The sequence below is a fragment of the Athene cunicularia genome (genome assembly GCF_003259725.1).
Source record: "Athene cunicularia isolate RWA chromosome 2 unlocalized genomic scaffold, athCun1 chr2_part1, whole genome shotgun sequence".
Taxonomy (NCBI): domain Eukaryota; kingdom Metazoa; phylum Chordata; class Aves; order Strigiformes; family Strigidae; genus Athene; species Athene cunicularia.
Window position 1 is genome coordinate 101,301,549 of NW_020799095.1, and position 20,884 is coordinate 101,322,432.

At 38.4% G+C, this 20,884-nt stretch overlaps 1 protein-coding gene across 2 annotated transcripts in view; it reads left to right on the forward strand.

The window, feature by feature from the left end:
* Positions 1–20,884, forward strand: part of MYOM1 (myomesin 1) — a 75,836-nt gene that overhangs the window by 36,772 nt on the left and 18,180 nt on the right. Inside the window, exons 15-27 of one of the 2 annotated variants that reach the window (XM_026842307.1) lie at positions 119–302; positions 1,314–1,488; positions 3,732–3,853; positions 4,790–4,807; positions 6,708–6,904; positions 7,682–7,808; positions 8,556–8,740; positions 9,786–9,900; positions 14,709–14,865; positions 15,784–15,890; positions 16,002–16,046; positions 19,704–19,840; positions 20,697–20,841. In XM_026842307.1, the coding sequence (XP_026698108.1) occupies positions 119–302; positions 1,314–1,488; positions 3,732–3,853; positions 4,790–4,807; positions 6,708–6,904; positions 7,682–7,808; positions 8,556–8,740; positions 9,786–9,900; positions 14,709–14,865; positions 15,784–15,890; positions 16,002–16,046; positions 19,704–19,840; positions 20,697–20,841 (1,714 nt within the window). The remainder of the gene's footprint in view (positions 1–118; positions 303–1,313; positions 1,489–3,731; positions 3,854–4,789; positions 4,808–6,707; positions 6,905–7,681; positions 7,809–8,555; positions 8,741–9,785; positions 9,901–14,708; positions 14,866–15,783; positions 15,891–16,001; positions 16,047–19,703; positions 19,841–20,696; positions 20,842–20,884) is intronic. The other variant, XM_026842308.1, reaches the window with a different exon arrangement.

Sequence of the window (20,884 nt, forward strand, 5' to 3'; positions counted from 1 at the left end):
ACTCCCTGTTCTCCATAGCAGACGTGCATTTGGTGGTCTGGATAGAAAGTCTTGTCAGGTTAGGCACGCAAATTTCCAAGACTTCTGTTCCAAACGCGGTTTCTGGGTTTGACTGCAGTGCATTGCTGGCACAGAGGACTGGCAAAGGGTGAACACCGAGATCCCAGTGAAGTCTCCTCGCTTTGCGGTTTTTGATTTGGCTGAAGGCAAATCCTACTGTTTCCGAGTTCGCTGTTGCAACTCAGCCGGAATTGGTGAACCTTCAGAAGCAACTGAAGCCACTGTAGTGGACGACAAACTTGGTAAATGTGTGGTCGTATGTATTAAATTACCTCCACGGTATCTTTTCAGTTTATGATGTAATTGTTTTGTCTGAAGACAGATAGCTGCTCAGTAATTCAAGTACAAAAAGTTGTCAGTGATTTATTGCCTTTAGCTAAAATAATTTTGGTTTCTGTTGTTGAACCTTTAATGTATAGTCAAATGACACATGCAAACCAAGGGAATTAAGCTGCAAATAACAATGCCAAAACGGCAAAGGCTGCAAATAGTGAAAGAAAATGAAAACTCAATGATGTACAAAAATGTTTTGTTTTACTTAGAGTCTTTATTGAATATAAGCCCAGACATCACCAGACTTTAACCTTCCTTGTTTGCCAAATTAAACAAAAGTGAAGAATTTAATACTTACTTGAATGCAGAGACTATTTTCACTGGAAGAGAAGCCAAGATGTTCACCACAGTAAAGCATCAGTAGCTACACCTACAGTAGCATTTTGTTTCCAAACAGCAAAGCAGATTTCAATCCAATACACAGATTGTCTCTGTTTACTTCATATTGGTTCTGTTCAGAGCAGTTTGATGCACATGAACTACATTCTTTCAGAACAGTAAAACAGCTCTTCTCAAAAAAACCTCTTTAGATGCATTTTGATATTTAACAGGGGCATTGGTTTCTGAACATTCTGTGGGCTGCACAAAATCTTCAATGTGCACCTAACATATTGTCCCTTTTAGAAAGCTTTAAATCCCATCTCTGGTGCAGATGTTCAGCACAAGGGAATAAACTAAATCTAATTTGAAGGAAATGTCTTGAATCATTGGTTATGGAGAAGTAAGGAACCTCACCACCAAAGGCTTGAACCTACTGATTCTGTCCTGTCGTGCCAGATTACTTAATTTAAATCAGAAGAATTTTTTTGAAGTTAAATCTGTATTAAACATGCTAATATAATCAAGAATAGAATGTCATCCTTACTTTATATATAAATTTTGACTGTCTGGTCACTAATTTATTTGCTTCTCTCCCACAGATATTCCCAAAGCTCCTGGCCGTATTATGCCTACTAGGAATACAGATACCTCAGTTGTTGTCACTTGGACAGAGCCACCAGATGCCAAAGAGCTGGTTGGGTACTATATTGAGTCAAGTATAGTTGGATCTGGTCGTTGGGAACCATGCAACAACAATCCAGTGAAAGGCACAAGGTAATGGATTTTAAAGCATGGAAATTACGGTCATGAGTTTTTGGTTTACCGGATATATGTGCTTTCCAGCCGTTAGTGGTAGTAGAGTTAATTGTTCCATGACAGCCAGCAGGTGGGAATCACTCTTACCGGTGAAGTTCACAAGAAGTTATAAAAACATAATTCAAACTGTGAGTCTTGTCCAAAAGGAATTTATAATCAACCTTATATTAGAAACAATTAGTCAAGGGGGAGAAAACATGGACGTTGCTAGTGAAGAAAAGAGAAGCAGCTTGCTAGTTCTAGCTATTTTACAGACTATCAGTTTGATGTAAAGCAGGCCAGCAAGCAATGGTGAATGTTATAAATGTGGAAAACTAAACTGCATAATGTTTGGAAGCAAAGTCCTTTTTTTTTGGAAGACTGCTGTAAATATTTTTGGACTGTATATCTAGAATGTCAGGATGGCATGTGCGCTATATCATGCTAACAATATTACTCTCTAACTGCTCTTTCACTTGCAGTTATCAAAATATTATTGGACACTCTTAAATATTGGGTATAAACTCATATTTCTTACTGACATGAAGCTCAGTCTCTAATCAGAAAAATAATCAAGATTTAAAAATGTGTAAGCTAAATCAGGTTTGGTTTTGTTTGAATAAGGATGTAATCTTCAGAGTCTAAAGAAGTAATTTCAGAACTTGATCTCCAGTGGATTGATGTCAATCCAGAAGAGGTACCTGCTTGCTATGACTGATTATGCTTTTTGTAATGGCTATCCATGACAAACCTTATTACAGTAATTGAGGTTTTGTTAAACACTCTTGGACCAACTTTGGAAGGGCATAGTAAATGCTTAGTATATCAAAAACACCTCAAACCCCACTTGCCTGAACAAACACAACCATTTCCTTTTAAGTATTTTGTGCATTTATATTGCAACAGCTGTATATGCTGATATTTATACTTTCATATATATTTCTATGATTTATATTGTGGTTACATCAAGAGTTGGTGAAGTTTCATGCTGTTTGCTTATTTTAAAATATTAAATATGATATTCATTCACTGTAAAAATAAAAATATTGTTACTATATATTGTGATGTAACTACAATGCTTAGGCTCCTATCACTGCATTTTTAGTCGTTGAGATATAATGTATGATGCAGTCAGGCACAGGCTGTCTGTTAACTCCTGGCTTTTTTGGTTGAGTCAATCTCAAAGCATTAGCTGTAGCTCATAGTTTGCATTATGCAGTACATTTTGCTCTTTTAAAATTTGTTTTCTGCACACATTTCAGTGAAAGCAGATAATTTGGAAAAGTCTGGTGGAGTGGGTAGGGAAAATTGTGCTCTGAAAATTGATTTAGGTTTTTTTCCCCACAAATAAAATTTTGATTTTAAAATACATTTTATTTTCCACATTATATTTGCTTCATACATTATTGCATGATGTCAGCATTAGTAGTGCAAGACATGACATTATGAGGTAGAACAAAATAAAAGTAACATGAAATGAAATAAACTTAAAATGTCTATAGAAAAACAAATGTTCTTTTAAACGAAATATTTAAATTTCCAAAATAAATTATTCCTGTCCTGGGAAATTTTGTGTTTTCAGAGTGGACACCAGATAAAATCTATGAGGTTTTTTATGTGATCATCAGGTAATCCTGTAGAAAATCTATTGTAATAAAAGAGTTAGTCTGACTTGGACTTTGTGTCATGTATAGAAGCAAGAAAGTGAAATAAAAGATTGGACACTTTTTTTTCAATCTTGTACAATGCCCTGTAATATTTTTTTAACACTGCAATTTTTCATTTATGATTGGAAAGGAATTATAGGAACATGTGCTTCAGGTGTCTTTTACTTATGCCTTGAAGATATCCCACAAGCAAATATAGACCTTACCTCTGGATACTTTTGCATTGTTTCCATTAGGAAGTATGGATTTTACATACTGGTAGAAGTAAGATAGACCCTCTGATAACAGAAAAACTTGTATAGTCTTAAGAAGGAAAGTGTTGGTAAAGGATATGTCTAAAGAGACATGGTTTTGGACATTATCTTTGTTGCATGAATGAGGTGTTTAGAGGCATTCTGCATTCTCTGACCATCATTTAAGTGACCGGGGTCATGTTTTATCCTCAGTTTTCAGAAACCAGAATAAATTTGATGGAAGAAATGCTTTCTTTTCCTCCTCGAGATTTTTATTTCCTTCATAATACTTTCTAAGTATTCCTTCACTGGTTTGTTTTAGATTCATTTGCCATGGGCTCATCAATGGTGAGAAGTACATTTTCAGAGTCAGAGCTGTTAATGCAGCGGGGCTCAGTGAATTTTCACAGGATTCGGAGCCTATAGAAGTGCAAGCAGCCATTGGTAAGCTATTTTCCATTGCTCTTTTCAGTGATAAATATGGGGGTTTTTTTAAACAAGTAAATATGTTTTCAGCCATTGTTTGTAACTAATTGTTTTGTTTTACAACTCTGTCCACAAATAATAATTTATCCATAGATCCTGTGGTCTCACGGCCATAGTTTCACAGTCACTGCACTCTTGTAGACTGTTCACCTTCACCATCCAGTCTTCTTCAGGTGTTTCTTGTGAACCACTGTAAGAGAGCACTGCCAAGTTCACTTCATAGGTATCCTAGAAAATGGAATGTCATTCTGATTCTGCAGTGTGGTGTTTATCAACTCTAACGCACACCATCCTATATGCAGCCAGTTCCTAAGAAGTTTGTTTCCATACCTAAACCTAATAATCAGTGCAATGTGTCTTTTGTACACTTTCTGTAACCCTGTATGTTCTCCCTTTGCTGATGGATTATTTATGTTTGCCACTGCCTGAACTAATTCATAAAGATTAATGAGATCATTGGGTTAGAATAAACTGTACGTCTGCAACATCCTCACTGTCATATGTATCAAAACTGTATACCTCACAACCTTAGAGCAGAGAGATTTGGCCTACGGCAATTTTGTGAGATCATCTTGAAAAGATCAGAAATATGGCTTGGAAGGTCTAATACTAAAATAATTGTAGCAAATGAAGATTACTATTAACTTTCCATATTTCTTCTGCTCTGAAAAGTAGATGTTATTAAAAGAGCATTACTTGTGAGCAGGTTGAGAGGTATGCTATGCATTTTAAATTTTTGTGAATTCAGGCTTAACATTTTGTGTGCAAACCCTGTGATTTGTCATACTGGGGCTGTATTGTTCTCTGTACGCATTTCTTCATTCTGTTGACTAAATGAAGAAAAAAGAATGTATTCTAATTCAAAATGTCTTTGCTGTTTTCTGGCAATTATAGGGGGAGGATTGCTTCATGGTGTGTGTCCTGAACTGAGTGGTAAAGCTGATGGACTAACAGACCGCACTACCAGCTGGGAAGGCATGCATGAGTCCTCCCAGCCTATCTTTGACACAGATGCTTTGCTAAAATGCAATGCTAAATTTAATAGCGACACACTACCCTGTAGCTCTGACAAACTGGGCAGTAGAGGAGACAATAACATGAGAGAAATGGTTAAGGATGCTGTCACATCTGCACCACAAAAAGTTGCTGCTAAGCAGGCAAGTAAGTCTCCACACGGGGATCTTTTGACACTGGAAAAACTGACAAAGAAGAAAGATACAGGTGAGAGTTGATAAAATAAAGAGATTTTACTGCTTTGGTACATCCACATCAGAGTGTTGTAACCTCTGCTTGTCCATGCCACAAGTGAATGCTCTCTCTCCAGTGATGCATTTTCCATCAGACCCATTAATTATATGCTCAACTCTCCACTAAGATCATTATGCATGTAATGGTATTGGAGACCACTTTACAAACTTAGTGGCTACTGAAACTGAAACATGCAAATACAACTACTTTAGTAGCTTGTTGAATGACATATCAATGTATACAAGATACTGCATTATTTCTAAATCACTTCAGTAATTTGTTAGGAGTCTTGTTACCTAGTCTCTGGGTTATGCACACGTGAAGGAAACAAAATCTGATTATGATGGTAAGTATGAAAATCTGTCTTGTATTACGATATATGAAGATCCTTTGTGGATTTAAGCCTAAGCTACAGTTTATCCTCTGAGACAGTTGTGTTGTATCTCTGACTGACAGCAATATGTAATGAGAAAAACTATCAAGTTGACGGCACATGCACAAAATCATGTTTTATGTTGTCAACACCTAAACACCCACTGTGCCCGAGAAATGTGGGGCTTGAATTTCATTTAAGTCCTGGTACCTGGCCAGTGAACTGAATTCTTCCCCAGGCCTCTGAAGTGAAACTCAAAAGGCTTGTGCAAAGTGTTGAACCGAAAACAGAGTAGAGGCACCTGGAGCTAGCTGACACCGATATAAAACATTAAAGACAAAAGGAAACATATATGATGTAGGATTTCTATCAAAAGTAGGACTTCAGGGTCACAAGTAGGGGTTTTCATTGGTGCATGATACATTTGGTGTGGGCAAGCATTTCTGCACTAGATACAGAAAAAGCTTTATAAGAAAATAGGTTAGGATGAAGCTAATTATTTCTGTATTGTTAAAAAAGAAATTTAAGAGGATTGTGCCACTATTTTTAAAATGTAAGTTCCAGTACAGACATGTACCATTTCTGGTCAGTCTACAGTACCTATGATCACGCTTCCCTCCATTAAGGTAAGATCATGTGATGGGTGCAATGATAAAATTTGCACAGTATATAAATTTAAAAAACAAACAAACAGATGAAGTCCATTCTTGGACCAGAAGAATGTGGGCCTATTCAAAAAAAAAAACCTAGAACAACTGTTGTATATATGAAAAAGGGTTTGCTTTCAGCTAAAGAAAATACATCATTGCATCTCCAATTTTTTTACTTTTCCTGTAATGTCTATTATAGTTCCTCATTTTTCAGTTTTAAAGTGAGTCCTGATCACTTCCATCAGAGCTGCAATTGCAACACATTCTTTCACTGTATATCAGCTTGCTTCTCAAAAAACAAATGATCCTGAAAACTAATTCCTATCCAGTTTGGACTTGTTCATTTGGTTTATGGAAGCTTTTATTCTGCATTTCTTATTCCAAATCCAGAAACTTCCCTTGACCACATAAATATTGTCCTGATTAGAAAATGCAGGATGGGAGCCACCTGAATATGGTGACTGAATGCCAGTCTGACTATTGAAATATTGTGAAATATTGAAATATGCTTCCTTCCTGTGTGTTATTCACATTGAAACAGCTGCTCCCTCTCCACCTTATGACATCATGGTACTTGAGAGTGTTCGTGACTCAATGGTATTAGGATGGAAGCAACCTAAAGTCATTGGTGGAACTGAAATTACCGGCTACTACGTGAACTATCGTGAAGTGGTTGATGGAGTTCCTGGGAAATGGATGGAGGCCAACATTAAGGCCATTAGTGAAAGGGCATACAGGGTAAGAGCTTAACTTCTGTTATTGCTGTGGATGCAGACAATATTTCCAAAACAGATCTTGAAGACAGATTGGGATGAATTGTGATTCACTGTACAGATTGCTGTTCAGAGGGTTTTATATCCATGACGATAAATTTCTTTAGCTCTGTTAAACTTCTCTGCAAAATTATTTGTACACTTATCTGTTAGTCTGGCACCAACTGTCATCTGTGAATCCACTACTCTAGACATAGCCTGAATTTTTGTAATTCATGCCCTCACAACAAATGGCATTTTTACTGGGCCTGGTGAACCTACCCCAGTGCTTTCTGGTGCTGGAACCAGCTCTGTGCCAGCTGCAGTTTTGTCATCAGTCCTTGACCCGATTTAGAGATAGTGCTACTTACAACCTCGCTGAGCTGCTTTACAAATGAAAAGCAATGCCAGGACTGAATTTCACCCCAATCTGAGGACAACTCTTCCCTTAAGTGAACTTGCTCTGTATCACGAGACAGATTAATATGACTGTTGAGCAATACCCTGCTCCCTCCCTGACTACCAAAGTGTCTATCAATAGGAAAAGTGGTTTACAATTTGAGTATGCTAAGACCACTCATGTATGCTTCACCACAGATTAGAGGAAAAGCCAAGACAGTTATCACCTTATGTATGATGTCAATAATGCTTTCATCTCTTCAGGCACTTAAAAGCATGCTCATGCGTTCAATAGTTGTCATTCTGACTTTCTTCTAAAGCCTTAATCCAAAGTTAATAAGTACCATCTTAACTGATTCTGCAGATTCAAAACCTGAAGGAAAACATGGTGTACCAGTTCCAGGTGGCTGCTGCTAACCTGGCTGGGGTTGGGACACCCTCTCTACCCAGCCAGCCCTTCAAATGTGAAGAATGGACCATTGCTGTACCTGGTAGGAGATGGGGTGGGGGGTGAAGGTTACACACAGCCCAGGGGTACTCTGTGACAGATTATCTAAGTTCTCAGTGCCTTCAGTTTCCAGGGGAGTCAATGGTCACTGAAGTTCATACCCAGGCTTGAACCTCCATCACTTTGATTTAGTACATTTACAATGATGCATTAAACAATCCCAATTTAATCAATAGCATTTTACAAGCAGCTTGTATTTTCTTTATCTTTCATGCTTGGTTCCTGTGCTGGGTTTGAACACTTTGCTTGCTAGTTTAAATGGGAGACATAAATACCTGTCTAAGGTACAAGGCAGAGAAGAATGAGGTCCTGTAACCCTTGTCTAAATGTATTACTTCAAGGCCAGGTCACTGGCCTTTTTTAACACTCATTGAAATGGATTAAAACAATCTCCATTGACTTCAGTGGACTTTGGAGCACTCCATGAAGCAGCACATTAGCTTAATTATTAATTTATTTTCCTGTGTTTGTAGATTATTTGTCATTTTTGATTGTTCATGAATATTTGATCAAGATACAAATCTCAACAAATTGGATTGGTTTGGGGGTCTTTTTAATAGGCATGGGTTGTATTTATATTGGGTTTAGATATGATACAGAGGAGCTGCACATGTTAGGTCAGCTCTGGGTGTACAACATGGTGTCTGGTTTTGGTTTCTGGTCTTATGCATTGGCTCCTTTTGCGATTTATTTCGATACCACAACTCCGACTTTCACTGTTATCTTTCAGGACCACCCCACGATGTCACATGCACAGAAGTTAGGAAGGACTCATTGGTTTTACTGTGGAAAGAACCAGTTTATACTGGTCGTAGTCCCATAGCTGGTTATTATATTGATATGAAGGAAACTGAAGCAAAGGAGGAACGCTGGAGAAGTGTCAATGAGAAGCCACTTCAAAAGAAATTCTTGAAGGTAAATAGCTTGAGATTCAAATACTGATATAACAGTTGAGGAAGTCAGCCTTCACTAGCATCATCCTGTGCTGATCATGGTTCCATTTAATTAAATATTTAGTAGGCTGTGTTGTGCCAAGGAGACACACATGTAATGCCTGTATAGTCAGACAAGACAGTAGTAACTCAGAAGACAATCTGGTATGACAAACCTAAAAATAAAAGAAATCACTGCTAAACCCAAATACCATTCTTGTAACACAGAAGGCATCCCTAGCATTTTCTGGCTGAAAGGGTATCACTATGCAAAACCAGATGACACAAAACCAGATGTTGTGATAATGTGGCAGGGGATTCTTTCTAATACAAATTACCTTCTTCTCACATTTCACAGCGAGTTAAACCCAAGGTTTTTGCACTATTTTGCTACCTGATTTTGTGGAATGACCTTTAAATAAGGGATCACAGTATCTCAGTTCTAGAGATATGTCTGAAGTAGGTTTGCTATTTTTATGCTTTTCAGAATATTTGAAAGACAACTCACTTTAAAGTGTGATCCTTTCATATATGTCTTAAAGGAATATTCGCAGGTATTTTAATGTCAGTATGATTCCTCAAGTCACTACAATTAAATCTGTACAATTAAATGCCCTTCTGTTTCTAAATAGGTGTGGCTTGTGCTTATTACCCTGATAATTTCATCTTTAAAAGCCAGAATTTACCTGCAGTAAAAGACTATGATGTTTCAGAGGTCAATGTACATGAGTTAAAAACATCCTGTTCCAATAACAGTGTTCCTTTTGCAAAGAAATCAATGACAGTAATGACGCTGTATAAATGTTAGCTATGCATACAAGGAGCAAGCCATACAGATTACTCATGTCACTCTGGAATAAAAAAAAAAAAAAAAAAAAAAAAAAAGGAAGAAATATTTGTCAACTGGAAAAGAAGCAAAACAAAGAAAGAAAGGAAATACAATCGTCAAGTATCCAGACTGATCTGTAATAAGCATGACAATATCAGTGTTTTGTAACACATCGTGCATGTATATTTGCTTCTTCCAGATAGGCAGCCTAAAACAAGGTGTGAGCTATGTGTTTCGTGTGCGGGCAACAAACCAGGCTGGTGTTGGGAAACCATCAAATGTCACAGATCCTGTCATAGCTGAAACACGACCAGGTTTGTTAGAAATACTTCCTCTATTTCATCATATTTAAGCAGGTTCCTGTTTGTCCGATGTGTTTACATACAGGCTGCATGTGAACAGTCTGACCCCTCTCAAGTCTAACGTTTTACTAAGCAGGAAATGAGTTGAGGATCATATCTTACTTTCTTGCCTGGTATATATTAAGGTCAGAATAGATTTTCTTACCTTAACTACAGGTTCAGGAATATAATAATACAACAGAGTTGTAAGATTTGCATATATCTGTAGATAGATGCATAAGCAGAGGATCCACTAAGATCAGTTCAACCAAAAAATGCTACAGATGTAGATTTTGCCCTTTCTGCAGTAAACCAGTTCTTTATGCTTTATCATTCTCCTTTCTTTAACTTACATAATGTGCCTGAGGAAAGGGTAAAAGAAATTACTTTTTTTCCCCTGGCCTTTAAAATAAAGGCTTTAAAAACATAATGAGGTCAGTCTGGAGACCACTTTCTCACATTCAAGTGCAACCGTGTTCTGGAGTCATCCTTGCAGCCAGGCAGTGTTTCTATAATGCTAGCAAGAAACATGGGAATGAGTGCAGAGGCAAAATATCCGTACCTGGAACTTCAGAAAACCCCTGAATTTCATTTAGCTATACAGGTAACATAGATGACTTTGATTGGAGTCAACACTTTTTGTCACTAAGTGTCTAACAGAAAACACAAGCATGGGCTTGTGGCTTACTCATCTATAGACTATTTTAGAAGCAGAGGGTCCTACAAGGTGGAAAAACAAACTCCCAGGTATTTTAAACAAATCTAATATAAGGTTGATGTGACGTAAGAAGGTACAAGGGTACAACCCAGCTTGGATCCACCATACACCCTCTTTTCCTCTGACAAGTTCCCTTCTTCCACCTGCAGACTCTCATACCTGATCCCACCCAGGAAGGTTTCCAAAAACCCTAAAGGAACAGGAACAAAGGCAGGCAGTGGTCAGGCAGGACAGCATGGGGCCCTGGGGCAGCCAGGCACAGGGAACATGAATAGCAATTATAGGTTGATAGCTGTTCCTGCCTGGAGAAATAGTCAAGGTTTATTTGGGATGGTATTAAGTGTGAGGTGTTCAGCAGACATCACCAGCAATCATCAGTTCCCACTCCCACCCCAGCTCCCTCATGAGAATTTCCCCAAGATACTTTCCCTGTTTCTGACTCCCAGGTCCATTTTTATACCTCCTATTCCTGCAGCAGCACTGGCCCAGCTCTCGTAAATGCCTGGTCCTTATGACCAGGGCAACAAAAATCCCAAGAAGCCTTGAGTTAGCTCTCAGTGAGGCTGTAAGTGAAGAAAGTCTGGAAAAGGAGGTCTGAAGCTGGGGGTGTAAAAGAACTGGAAAACTCAGATTGGGAAGTCTGGGGCAGCTGCTAGTGAGGCTGTGATGGGAAGAAGGGGCTTGAAGGAATAAGTGGTAAGTTGAGAGGGTGTAAGACTGGGATACGAGGACAAATAGAGTAAGTGTGTGAGTAAGAAGGGCTCGGGACCAGGATCTTTCAAAAACACAGTAGCCATAATTTCAGATGTACAAGCCACTGAAGCTGAGCTATTTCCATACCATACCTGAAAGTGAAGTAAGGCAAAACTTAGAAACTTATTATTGAAAACAGCTAATATACACCAAACACTTCTAAAAGGAGAATCAAACCAGTATTAGTACTAAACTTTTGGCTTTAGTAATCCATTTTCTTTGAGGATTAATATCTATCTGCCAGACTTTTGATAAAACCTTGTTAAGAGAACAATCTTCAAGTGTACTAAATAAAAGATTGGTCATACCATTACAATTAAAAATAAAAGAACATAAACTCTTGTGAAAATGATCATCATGATGAAAGATATTTGCACAGTGTTTTCAATGTTCACTCAAATGAGGTTCATGCCCACCTGGCAATGAACTGGAGCAGAATATTTGGTTTACAGAGCTCACTGTTAGAGAAGGAGGTTCATCTCAGGATCATGGCCTTTTTGCAAGTGAGGCTTGGGTTCATAAGTGTAATGTCTGAGGGATCACAGGAAAGTCAGGGTTTGGCCCAGTGAAATCTCAGGGAAGCTGAAAATGTTTTATTTGTACAAATCTAGTTGACGCATATTTTGAGCTGAGATCTGCAGATATGGCATCCACCAAGCCAAGCTTCTTAAAAGTATTCAGAAAGGACAAAAGGCTTATTATAAAAAAATATTTCAGAAAGCAGTCACTTGGGCAGGCTTCCACCTTTCTCACTCAAACCACACAAATCTCAAGAACAATCATACCATTTTTTTAAAATTACCCCAAGTCTTTTGGTGTTGCCCGATGAATGGTGCCTTTATTACCATCTTGAATGGAGACAAAATATTGCCAGGTCTCTCTAGACAATTCCTGCTGGAATGCTGCTTTTGCCAGATGTGTAAAATAGCAAGATGACTGAGCTTTCTAATCAAAGAATGTAAGTAAATAATATCCTGAATTAAAATACTTGCTTTAATACGAATGGTACCAATTGTCTTTATCCAGTAGAATGTGTAAATATAATGATGTAATACTTTGCATCTACATTCTCTTTTTTGAAAACCGTATTTATTTTTTACAGTTATCTTCTAAAATTAAATGAAAAAACCTACCCACATAAACCAAATACCAATCCAGGCTACTTTTGAGGTATAACTTTGTCTTTAGACAAAAGCATTTCAGTGTGTGTAGATCTCACAGGAAGCAGGGGAAACCCAAGAGCAGACTGCATCTCTTCCCCATTGCTGCCCTTAGTCCTTGTGCATCTCTGTGCAAACCAAAATTAGATTCTTACTCTGCATCAGTCACTTGAGAAGGGCTTGAATATCAGAAATTAATGAAACCCTGTCCCATTCGACTTTTCTGACTAGCTGTATTCAAAATGATGCAATTAACTCTAGTGTTTTGAAGCTGTCTGCTTTATCTTCATGTTATTTCTTTCCTTTCAATGCAGTAAAAAGCTCAGATAAATAGAGATTTGATATGACACCTAAGTATTTTATTTCTTATGATGACTTTAAGAGAATCTCTGGACAATACGTTGAAACCACCAAGCTATCTGGAGGGGGAAATTAACTGCTACTTCTCTGGCAGCCTCTTTGGTTCTCCTTTGTAGTATAGATGGAGACCTCTGGTCAGTAATTTTAAAAGGGTTTTTTTTTACTCATATAAATATTAGAGGTAAACACCATCATCACTTCTGGAAACAAATGCTATGTATTGTTATCGTAATGAGAATACTTTAAAACAAATATAAAATATTCTGTCCTTGAAATGAACCTTCTTGCTGTAATTCTTTGCACATTGCATAAACTGCCATCAGAAGATTCATGTGCTAATGTTCTACAGGAAACTAAACACTAATGAAATGTTGTGATGAATTTGCATATAATAAATTCAGTTATAAAAAATTTGCAAATATGTTGCTGCCTAGTAAAATATTTGTAGACCTTATACTTCATTTATCATACATTGGTGCTTATGTGCTTCATTACTGCGAGGGCTGGTAAATAACAGTACCAAAATGGGAATATCAGTCTCATTTTTCATTAAATGGTTATGGCAAATTATAAAGACTAAGAAAACTGCATGTACACAAATTGTCATTACGGGAGCTACTCAGTGCTGGAAAGGACGTGCATAGTATTAGGATGATGAAACACAGAAATGTCCTTGTATGCTTGAGACTTATTAAGAATTATACTGAAAATAGAGCATTTAATCTCAATGTCAGGAATAAGGCTCTTGTTTTTAAGGTACAAGACTTTGTGGAGAAAGTGTGTCATTAGCATTCTGGGCAGCTCAGAATTGTCTTAAGCTAAGTAATATAACGAGTGCCCTATTCAGATGCAAGATCCAGCTCAGAGCTGTTCAGAAAAGGAGGCTGGACGTTCTCCAGCACCTCTCAGTGCACATGCTCACCCTGACATTCTCAGACAAGTTGTTGAAATTAAAGTTCACGCCACAGACGACGAGCTCGTTTTGCCACCCAAATCCCAGATGAAATTCCCTCAGATCCACTGGGGTGCAAGGGGCAGGATAGAGGTGCCTCCGGGTTTCTGATCTGGGATTCACCTCAGGGTCTTTCAAAGGACAAACTGGGTCACCTTATCCAGCTCAAGGACTGTAAGTACTGGCAAAACAGGGTGGGCGACTTAAGCAGCTAATTGCAAATATTCACTCCCTTTGTGGGCCCAGGATGAATGCTGTAGACCGCGGCAAGGCCGGGTGCCAAGCACAGCAATTAAACCAACCTCCCAGAGTGACGCTAGCGTCACTGAAAATGTGCTTCAGTTGCACAAGTGTGCACTACTGGGGCAATTCAATGGTTTCCTCTTGCACCTCTTCAAACACCCACATTTGCACACAGTATTCCCTTTAGAGCTCTTATCTTATTAGGGAATAAGAAATTCATGCTGCATAATGAAAGCTCTGACTACTGCTTACCATGGAAAATATTGCTATTTAATATTTCAAACATGGATTTAGAGACTTGCTTTTTTTTTTTTTTTTTCCTTCCTTCAGGTTTTTACAGAGCAAATAGCATAACTCTCATGTGTGCTTAGACTTGCTCAAATAAATCAGTTGATTTATGATGCTCTTTAATCTGTGGATTAGAATAAGAATTTTTCTTATGGATCAAAGAGCAAGGATGCCAATGTTTTCAGCAATTTATGTGCCAACTGAGTAAATGGCAAAGATGTGTTTAATCCACCCTATGGATGATATCTATATAAATTTGTTTGCCGGCTTCTCTGAGAAAGCGAGTTGTTTTGTTCTGCTCTTCCAGGAACCAAGGAAGTGGTGGTTGATGTAGATGACAATGGAGTAATTTCCTTGAACTTTGAATGTGATCAGATGTCTCCAAACTCTAAGTTTGTTTGGTCCAAGAATTATGAACCAATTGAGGATGACTCTCGACTGAACATTGATGCCAAAGGCGGGAAGTAAGAACCCTCAGGGGTAGCAATAGTCTCATGTTTGAGAAATCTAGACTGGTCACAGAAATCCATCCTTTGGATGTATGACCCCAGTAAGAGTTACATCTGCCTCTGTCACTGGAAGGCTACTTCATGAGTATGCTGTTCTCCAGCAAGTCCATATACAGACCATTTGGAAACTGTAGCTTGCACAGAGTGAGTCAGACCTCCTGTTTAGGCGATTTAGTTATGTTTAGGCATAGGGAGAGAAAATCTGTGCTCTGTCATCTTATAACCTGTCACTCAAAGGCAAATTATTATTCCTAGTGTTATTATTTGAAGTGTCCAAAGGATAAAATTATCTGACTGCTTGCAAAATGCTCTTGCCATGTAACACTCCTGCAATCTTTGAGGTGCTGGAGTAAGCAGGACTATCTTCTGATGGCATCATCACAGTCTGATTTGGTAACTTCTCATGCTCTACAAGCCTGCTCTATTTATTCAGGCTTTAAACAGAGAGGAAGAAATGGCACATGCACAGGTTCAGTCTGTGAAGTGCCTATGCGCTCTTCAGTTATAGAAACTGTACAGAAAGAAACGGTGTCTCACCATACTCATGGTATTGTATATAAAAATTGAATCAGTCTGTACTTACAGGATCCTTCCAACGCTCATCAAAGATTTGACAACATGGTTTTAAGCATAAAGTTAGGTTAAACTGGCTATCTCCAGTGCTTTTGGGACTATGAGCGTTGTACCATCTCCATTTGTACCACACATGGTAGGACCTAGCCTAGTTTATGCTGGCCAGAGCCCCACATTTGCCTGTTCACTCAGCAAAAACTAATACAAGACTACTTTTATCTGGTATTATAAAGGAGAGGTTTGGTTCAGACTGATCTCATCTTTTTTATCAAAATGCCTTTTTTTTTTTTTTTCCTAAAGGTCAAAAGCTACATTTAAGGATCTTGGGGAGGATGATTTGGGAGTTTACTCTTGTGTTGTTACAGACACTGATGGAGTTTCATCAAGCCACACAATTGATGAAGAAGGTAGACACAATGTCTGTTAAGCATGCTTTCACATCTGTTTTTCCATGCTGCTGTGTATCTCAGATCCATAAGCATGCACACCTTATATTACTTCTTTTATATCTTTTGCAGAAATGAAACGCCTGCTTGCTCTGAGCCATGAACGCAAATTCCCAAGTAAGTGAATCAAACATGTCTGTAGGGGAAAGTTTTGCATGCAGTGGGGTATCACAAAGGTCCTGCCACCATCAGGTAGGGAAGTCACTATAGTAATTTCAAGTGAAAGTGGTTTTGAAGTGAAAATCTAAGATTCCTTTTTTTTTTTCTCTTTCAGTACATTTGTGTATTAGTGTTGTTCATGATCTCTTGCAGGCTACTGGTCTAGGCATATAATGTCTATATAACAGTTGGAAATTAAGCATCCCATTGGCTTTGTTTCTTCTCTAGAACAGCTGTTTATACTTACTCAGTATACTTACTCAGGTTAGGTACTCAGTATACTTGGTATGAATACTTACAAGTATACTTACTCAGGTTAGGTATGAGTTTTCAACTCATACCTAACCTGAGTTGAAAACAGAATTTGAAAAATTCTCTAACTGAATTAATTCTCTGAAGTTAGCATACGTTAAATTTAAGGTTACAAAATAGGCAAATGTAGTAAATTCATCTGTAATGACCTATATATACAGAATTTTCCTGCTGAAATTAATTCCTTCACTCTTTCCTGTAACACTTGACAATATGAACATCCTTCCTGCTGCTTGGAGTGGTATTTTTGTCAACTCCACAGACCCCCCCCCATGCCTTTGTGATATCCTGGTAGTAGCACAACTTGGTTCTTTTCACTGGAATTTAACTTGAATAATTGGGAAAAATTATTCCTGTTACACACAATGAGATGACACCTAAACCTGGTCTCATCTTCTCCCACTGCATTCTCTTCTTTTTCAGGCACTAAAAGTCTTGCCTATGTTTTAACTTCTTCAGCTTTGTGTGTGCACTGCTGGCACCTCTGCCAACTCAGCCCACATTGTGCCTCTCAGCCCAGTCAAAACTTGGCTGCAGAAATGGCCTGTCTTTTTGCCCACATCATCTCTCTTTCTCATTTCCTTCTGTGTCTTTCCATATCAGCTCTACTCTTCTCAAAATATTGTATCACCTTTTGACAGCTTAATGACAGCCCAAGCATCCTCTTGTTTAGTCCTGCTCCTCCCAGTTCTTTTCTCCTAATTATATCTTCACGCTGAAAGTTAGTCATCACAAAACCTTACTGTTGTCACATGTCCTTACTTGCCCTGACCCTTCTCTTCTAAGTGTTCTTCTACGCTCTGTGTTCATAACTAATGTCATGTAATAAGCTCCTCGGGACACAGATAGTGTCTTCTTTCTTGCACTGTATTAGGTAACAGTACACTTCTAGTTGTGCATGAGCTTTCAGGAGGCACAGGCAAAAAAGGAGATGACCGTAGAATGTATCCTTAAGGAGAAAAAAAAAAAAAAAAAAAAAAAAAAAAGAAAAGGGGTTTTGAGATTCTTCTGGCTATGCCTATGAGGCTAGAAAAATAATAATGAGCTCTTATGGATCAACATGAAACCTTAGTCATATCTCCAGATAATCTGTTTGAAAATTACCCAAATTCATAAAAAATTATTAGTTGATAGGGATTTCTGATTCAACATGAGCTCTTGCATGTTGCTTTGTTTGTACTTCTGAACGGCATTTCATTATAACTTCTACTTAGAAACATCTGCAGCCAGTAACTCCATGGGAAAATGGGTTACTTGAATATTGTAGCCTTACAGAATGCAACTACATGTGGGTGCAATAGTGTATTGGTGCTAGGTAAAAATTGTTCCAACTTTTCAATTTAGCAACTGCCCAAGGACTCCCTGTCAGGTGCTCGTGGTAATTTGTGATGCTGTACAAATAGCATGTAAAACCTTGTAAGCATGATGGCTGGGAAATGCCTAACGTAGCTGACAGTTGGTCCTTATGGAAATATTTTAAAATAAGGCTTTTGCTCATGGACAGCTATAATGCAGATTTGTCCAGTTCCTTTGGGCTGAGAAGTGAATGGCCTTTTCCCAAAAAGAGTATTTTTGCATCCTTTCAGCCCTTTATTTAACATTTTCTGAGATACTTTCCTCTCTTCCATGTTAGACTAAGATATTCATAGTTAATTACATGCAAATCAAGTGGGGGTTTAAAATTGCCATAGAGCTGACAGTGAGACAAAAGCAGTGCAGCCTGATGCCTATTCACACCCTCTCCCTCTTGCTTTCACTGGCTCCTGTAGCATTTCAGTCACTTTGTTTTGAAAAATTATGCAAGACCTGAGATTCCTTTTGTTTCTTACAAGCAAAGGGATGTGCTGGGTGAGGAAGCTTCACACGGACCATTTACACTGCTGGGGCACACTCCGATGGGGTTGTTCTTTGCCCTGCTCTCTCACGGTAATGCTGTCCCTTCAGCCTCCAGGCCTTCCTCTCTCTGGTTAAGCCTGTGTCTTTTTCATAATTCTCTTTTTTTCCTGTGACTGTTGCCTCACCTCCCAGAAGCCTTATTTTTACCAGAGACAGGTCCTGTGCCACATTCAGGTGTGGGAGTGCATAGGTGTGGGGAAGGGGTGAGTGTGGGAAAGGAAGACACGGGGGGTGCTCATCCTCTAAATTTGTTTGGAAGTGGGGTGGCTCCAGAAGGCACCCTAGTTCTTCTGGACGGTGCAAATAGAAAGATGAGAGAAATTAGACACTACCTCAGTCCCAGCCCTCTCCTGCTGTATCTGGGCCTTTGTATATATGGAGCTAAAGAAACAACCCTGCCCTGGGATTTGTCTGGGAGGAGGTGTGTCTTTACACTATCACCAGACTATGTCATCAAGCATTTTGCAATGTGTTTGTACACTGTCTTCAGCTTTTCCATGTTACACCCTAGCAATGCAGACTTTACACTGCTGTGAAAGCAGGGATTGGGGGAGAGTTCACTTACAGCATACGTACTCCCCAGAGTATGATTTTTGTTGGGAATATGAGCATCCACTAATACAGCTAAAAATGATGGAAGCCAATAAAATGAGCAATAAGCCTCAATATCAGAGTCTAAACACCCATGTTTAATGTTGCTTATTAAGTTAACAAAAAGTTAAAGTGAAAGCAAGCTGAGGACATTTACTAACAAGAACAAGGAAAAATGAAAAAACAGACTAATGTTACCTATGGTATAGTACCCTTTACATGATTTTTTTTTTTTCCTGCTAACACAATAAATTTTTCTATATGTGGGGGATTTTAATTAACAGAATGTACTGGGGAGACTGAGGGTCTGTTGTGATAGTTGATGAATTTTGGAGACAGATTCCACTCAGAAAAGGATCAGAGTGCTTACAAAAATCTCCAAACCTGTAGCTCAGCAGCTGACTTTCTAATCTTGCTTCATGGTTGGGGATTTTTCCACTTAGTCGGTTACAGTTATATTGTTAGGCAACACATTAAACATGGGTCTGTGCCATACAGACTCACATCATGCTGCAGAGATACTTCCAACTTACCTTTGAAATAGCCTTCTATGAGAATGGAGCATAACTCAGGTCCTAAACAGTACCAGTCTGTACAGACCTGGTGATTGAAGGATCAAAAGATTAAATCTTGTCTGTCATCCTATGTATGTGTGGGTGGAGAGGCATTCTGTCTAATGAAGAACTATCATAAGCTAGTTACCTTGCATAGAGGATCCAAGCATGAAAGGAAGAAGTGGCTTTCTGATTGTAAAATAAAATAGTTTTGGGGGAACAGGCAAAGTATATGATTCATTATTTTCTTTATTCTTTGTAGCTGTCCCACTTGCCTCTGAGTTGGCAGTGGAAATTTTAGAAAAAGGAGAAGTGAGATTCTGGTTGCAAGCTGAAAAACTATCTGGCAATGCAAAGGCCAACTTTGTATTTAATGATAAGGAGATTTTCAATGGAGAGGTAAGCCTTTGCATTTGCATTTTTATGAGTATCAATGAGCATTAATGTCTCTGTCTCCAATATACTTCCAACTAGTGTTCCACTCTAATGCATTTTCATGAGGAATAACATATGTCTGTGAAAGCATCATTAGAAAGATTTTATCCGTAGTTCTGAGCTCCAGATGAATTCTACTGGATGCAGTTTATAAAGTGGAGTTAAATGACTTCCTGCCACGTTTGTGACTGCCACGTGCTCTGTTAACTTGTAGGGACCACAGGAGTTCCTGCATTGAGGTAGTCCCAGGTAAGCATGTGGTCTTCAAGGAGTCACTGCAGTAGCCCAGATTCATCCTGTCTCCTTCATCTATGGCCCTAGCATACCCCTGTGCTTGGTTCTCACCTCTCTTTGCTGTTGGAGGAATTTATTACACCAAAGGAAAATTTCCAAGTGGTTGTTTCCAGCAGCAGAACGTGTTACTCTGAAAGATATGACATGGCATCCTTTTGTTGCAACACTGCTATTATGTAGAAGGCAGAGATGGAGCATTCTACACAAAACCTTATAAAAATATTATAATCATCCTTTAAGAAAGTGTTATTCTGAAGAGATGCAAATCTAAACATTTCTAATGAAAAAGAACACAGTATCACTATACTACAGGCGTGTCACATGCTTGTATAGCATCACTAAATAGGCTTCACCTTTAACAGATTTCTTATTTATTTGGTTAGAGCTGGAACTAGTGATAGCGGGAATCTGAATAAGTGGGAACCTGAATAAAGAAAAAATGATTTCTCCTAAAGATACCATATGACATTTGACAAATATTTTCTGACTCTGCTATCCATTGTTACTTTACTTTCCATTCCTGAAGAAATATAAAATGAAGGTGGACCAGAAGACTGGCCTTGTTGAAATGATTATGGATAAACTTGAGGACAAGGATGAAGGGACTTACACTTTCCAACTGCAGGATGGAAAAGCAACCAATCAATCCAGCCTTGTCCTCATTGGTGATGGTAAGCTAATCTATATTACACAGTAGGCTGGAAAAATTATACT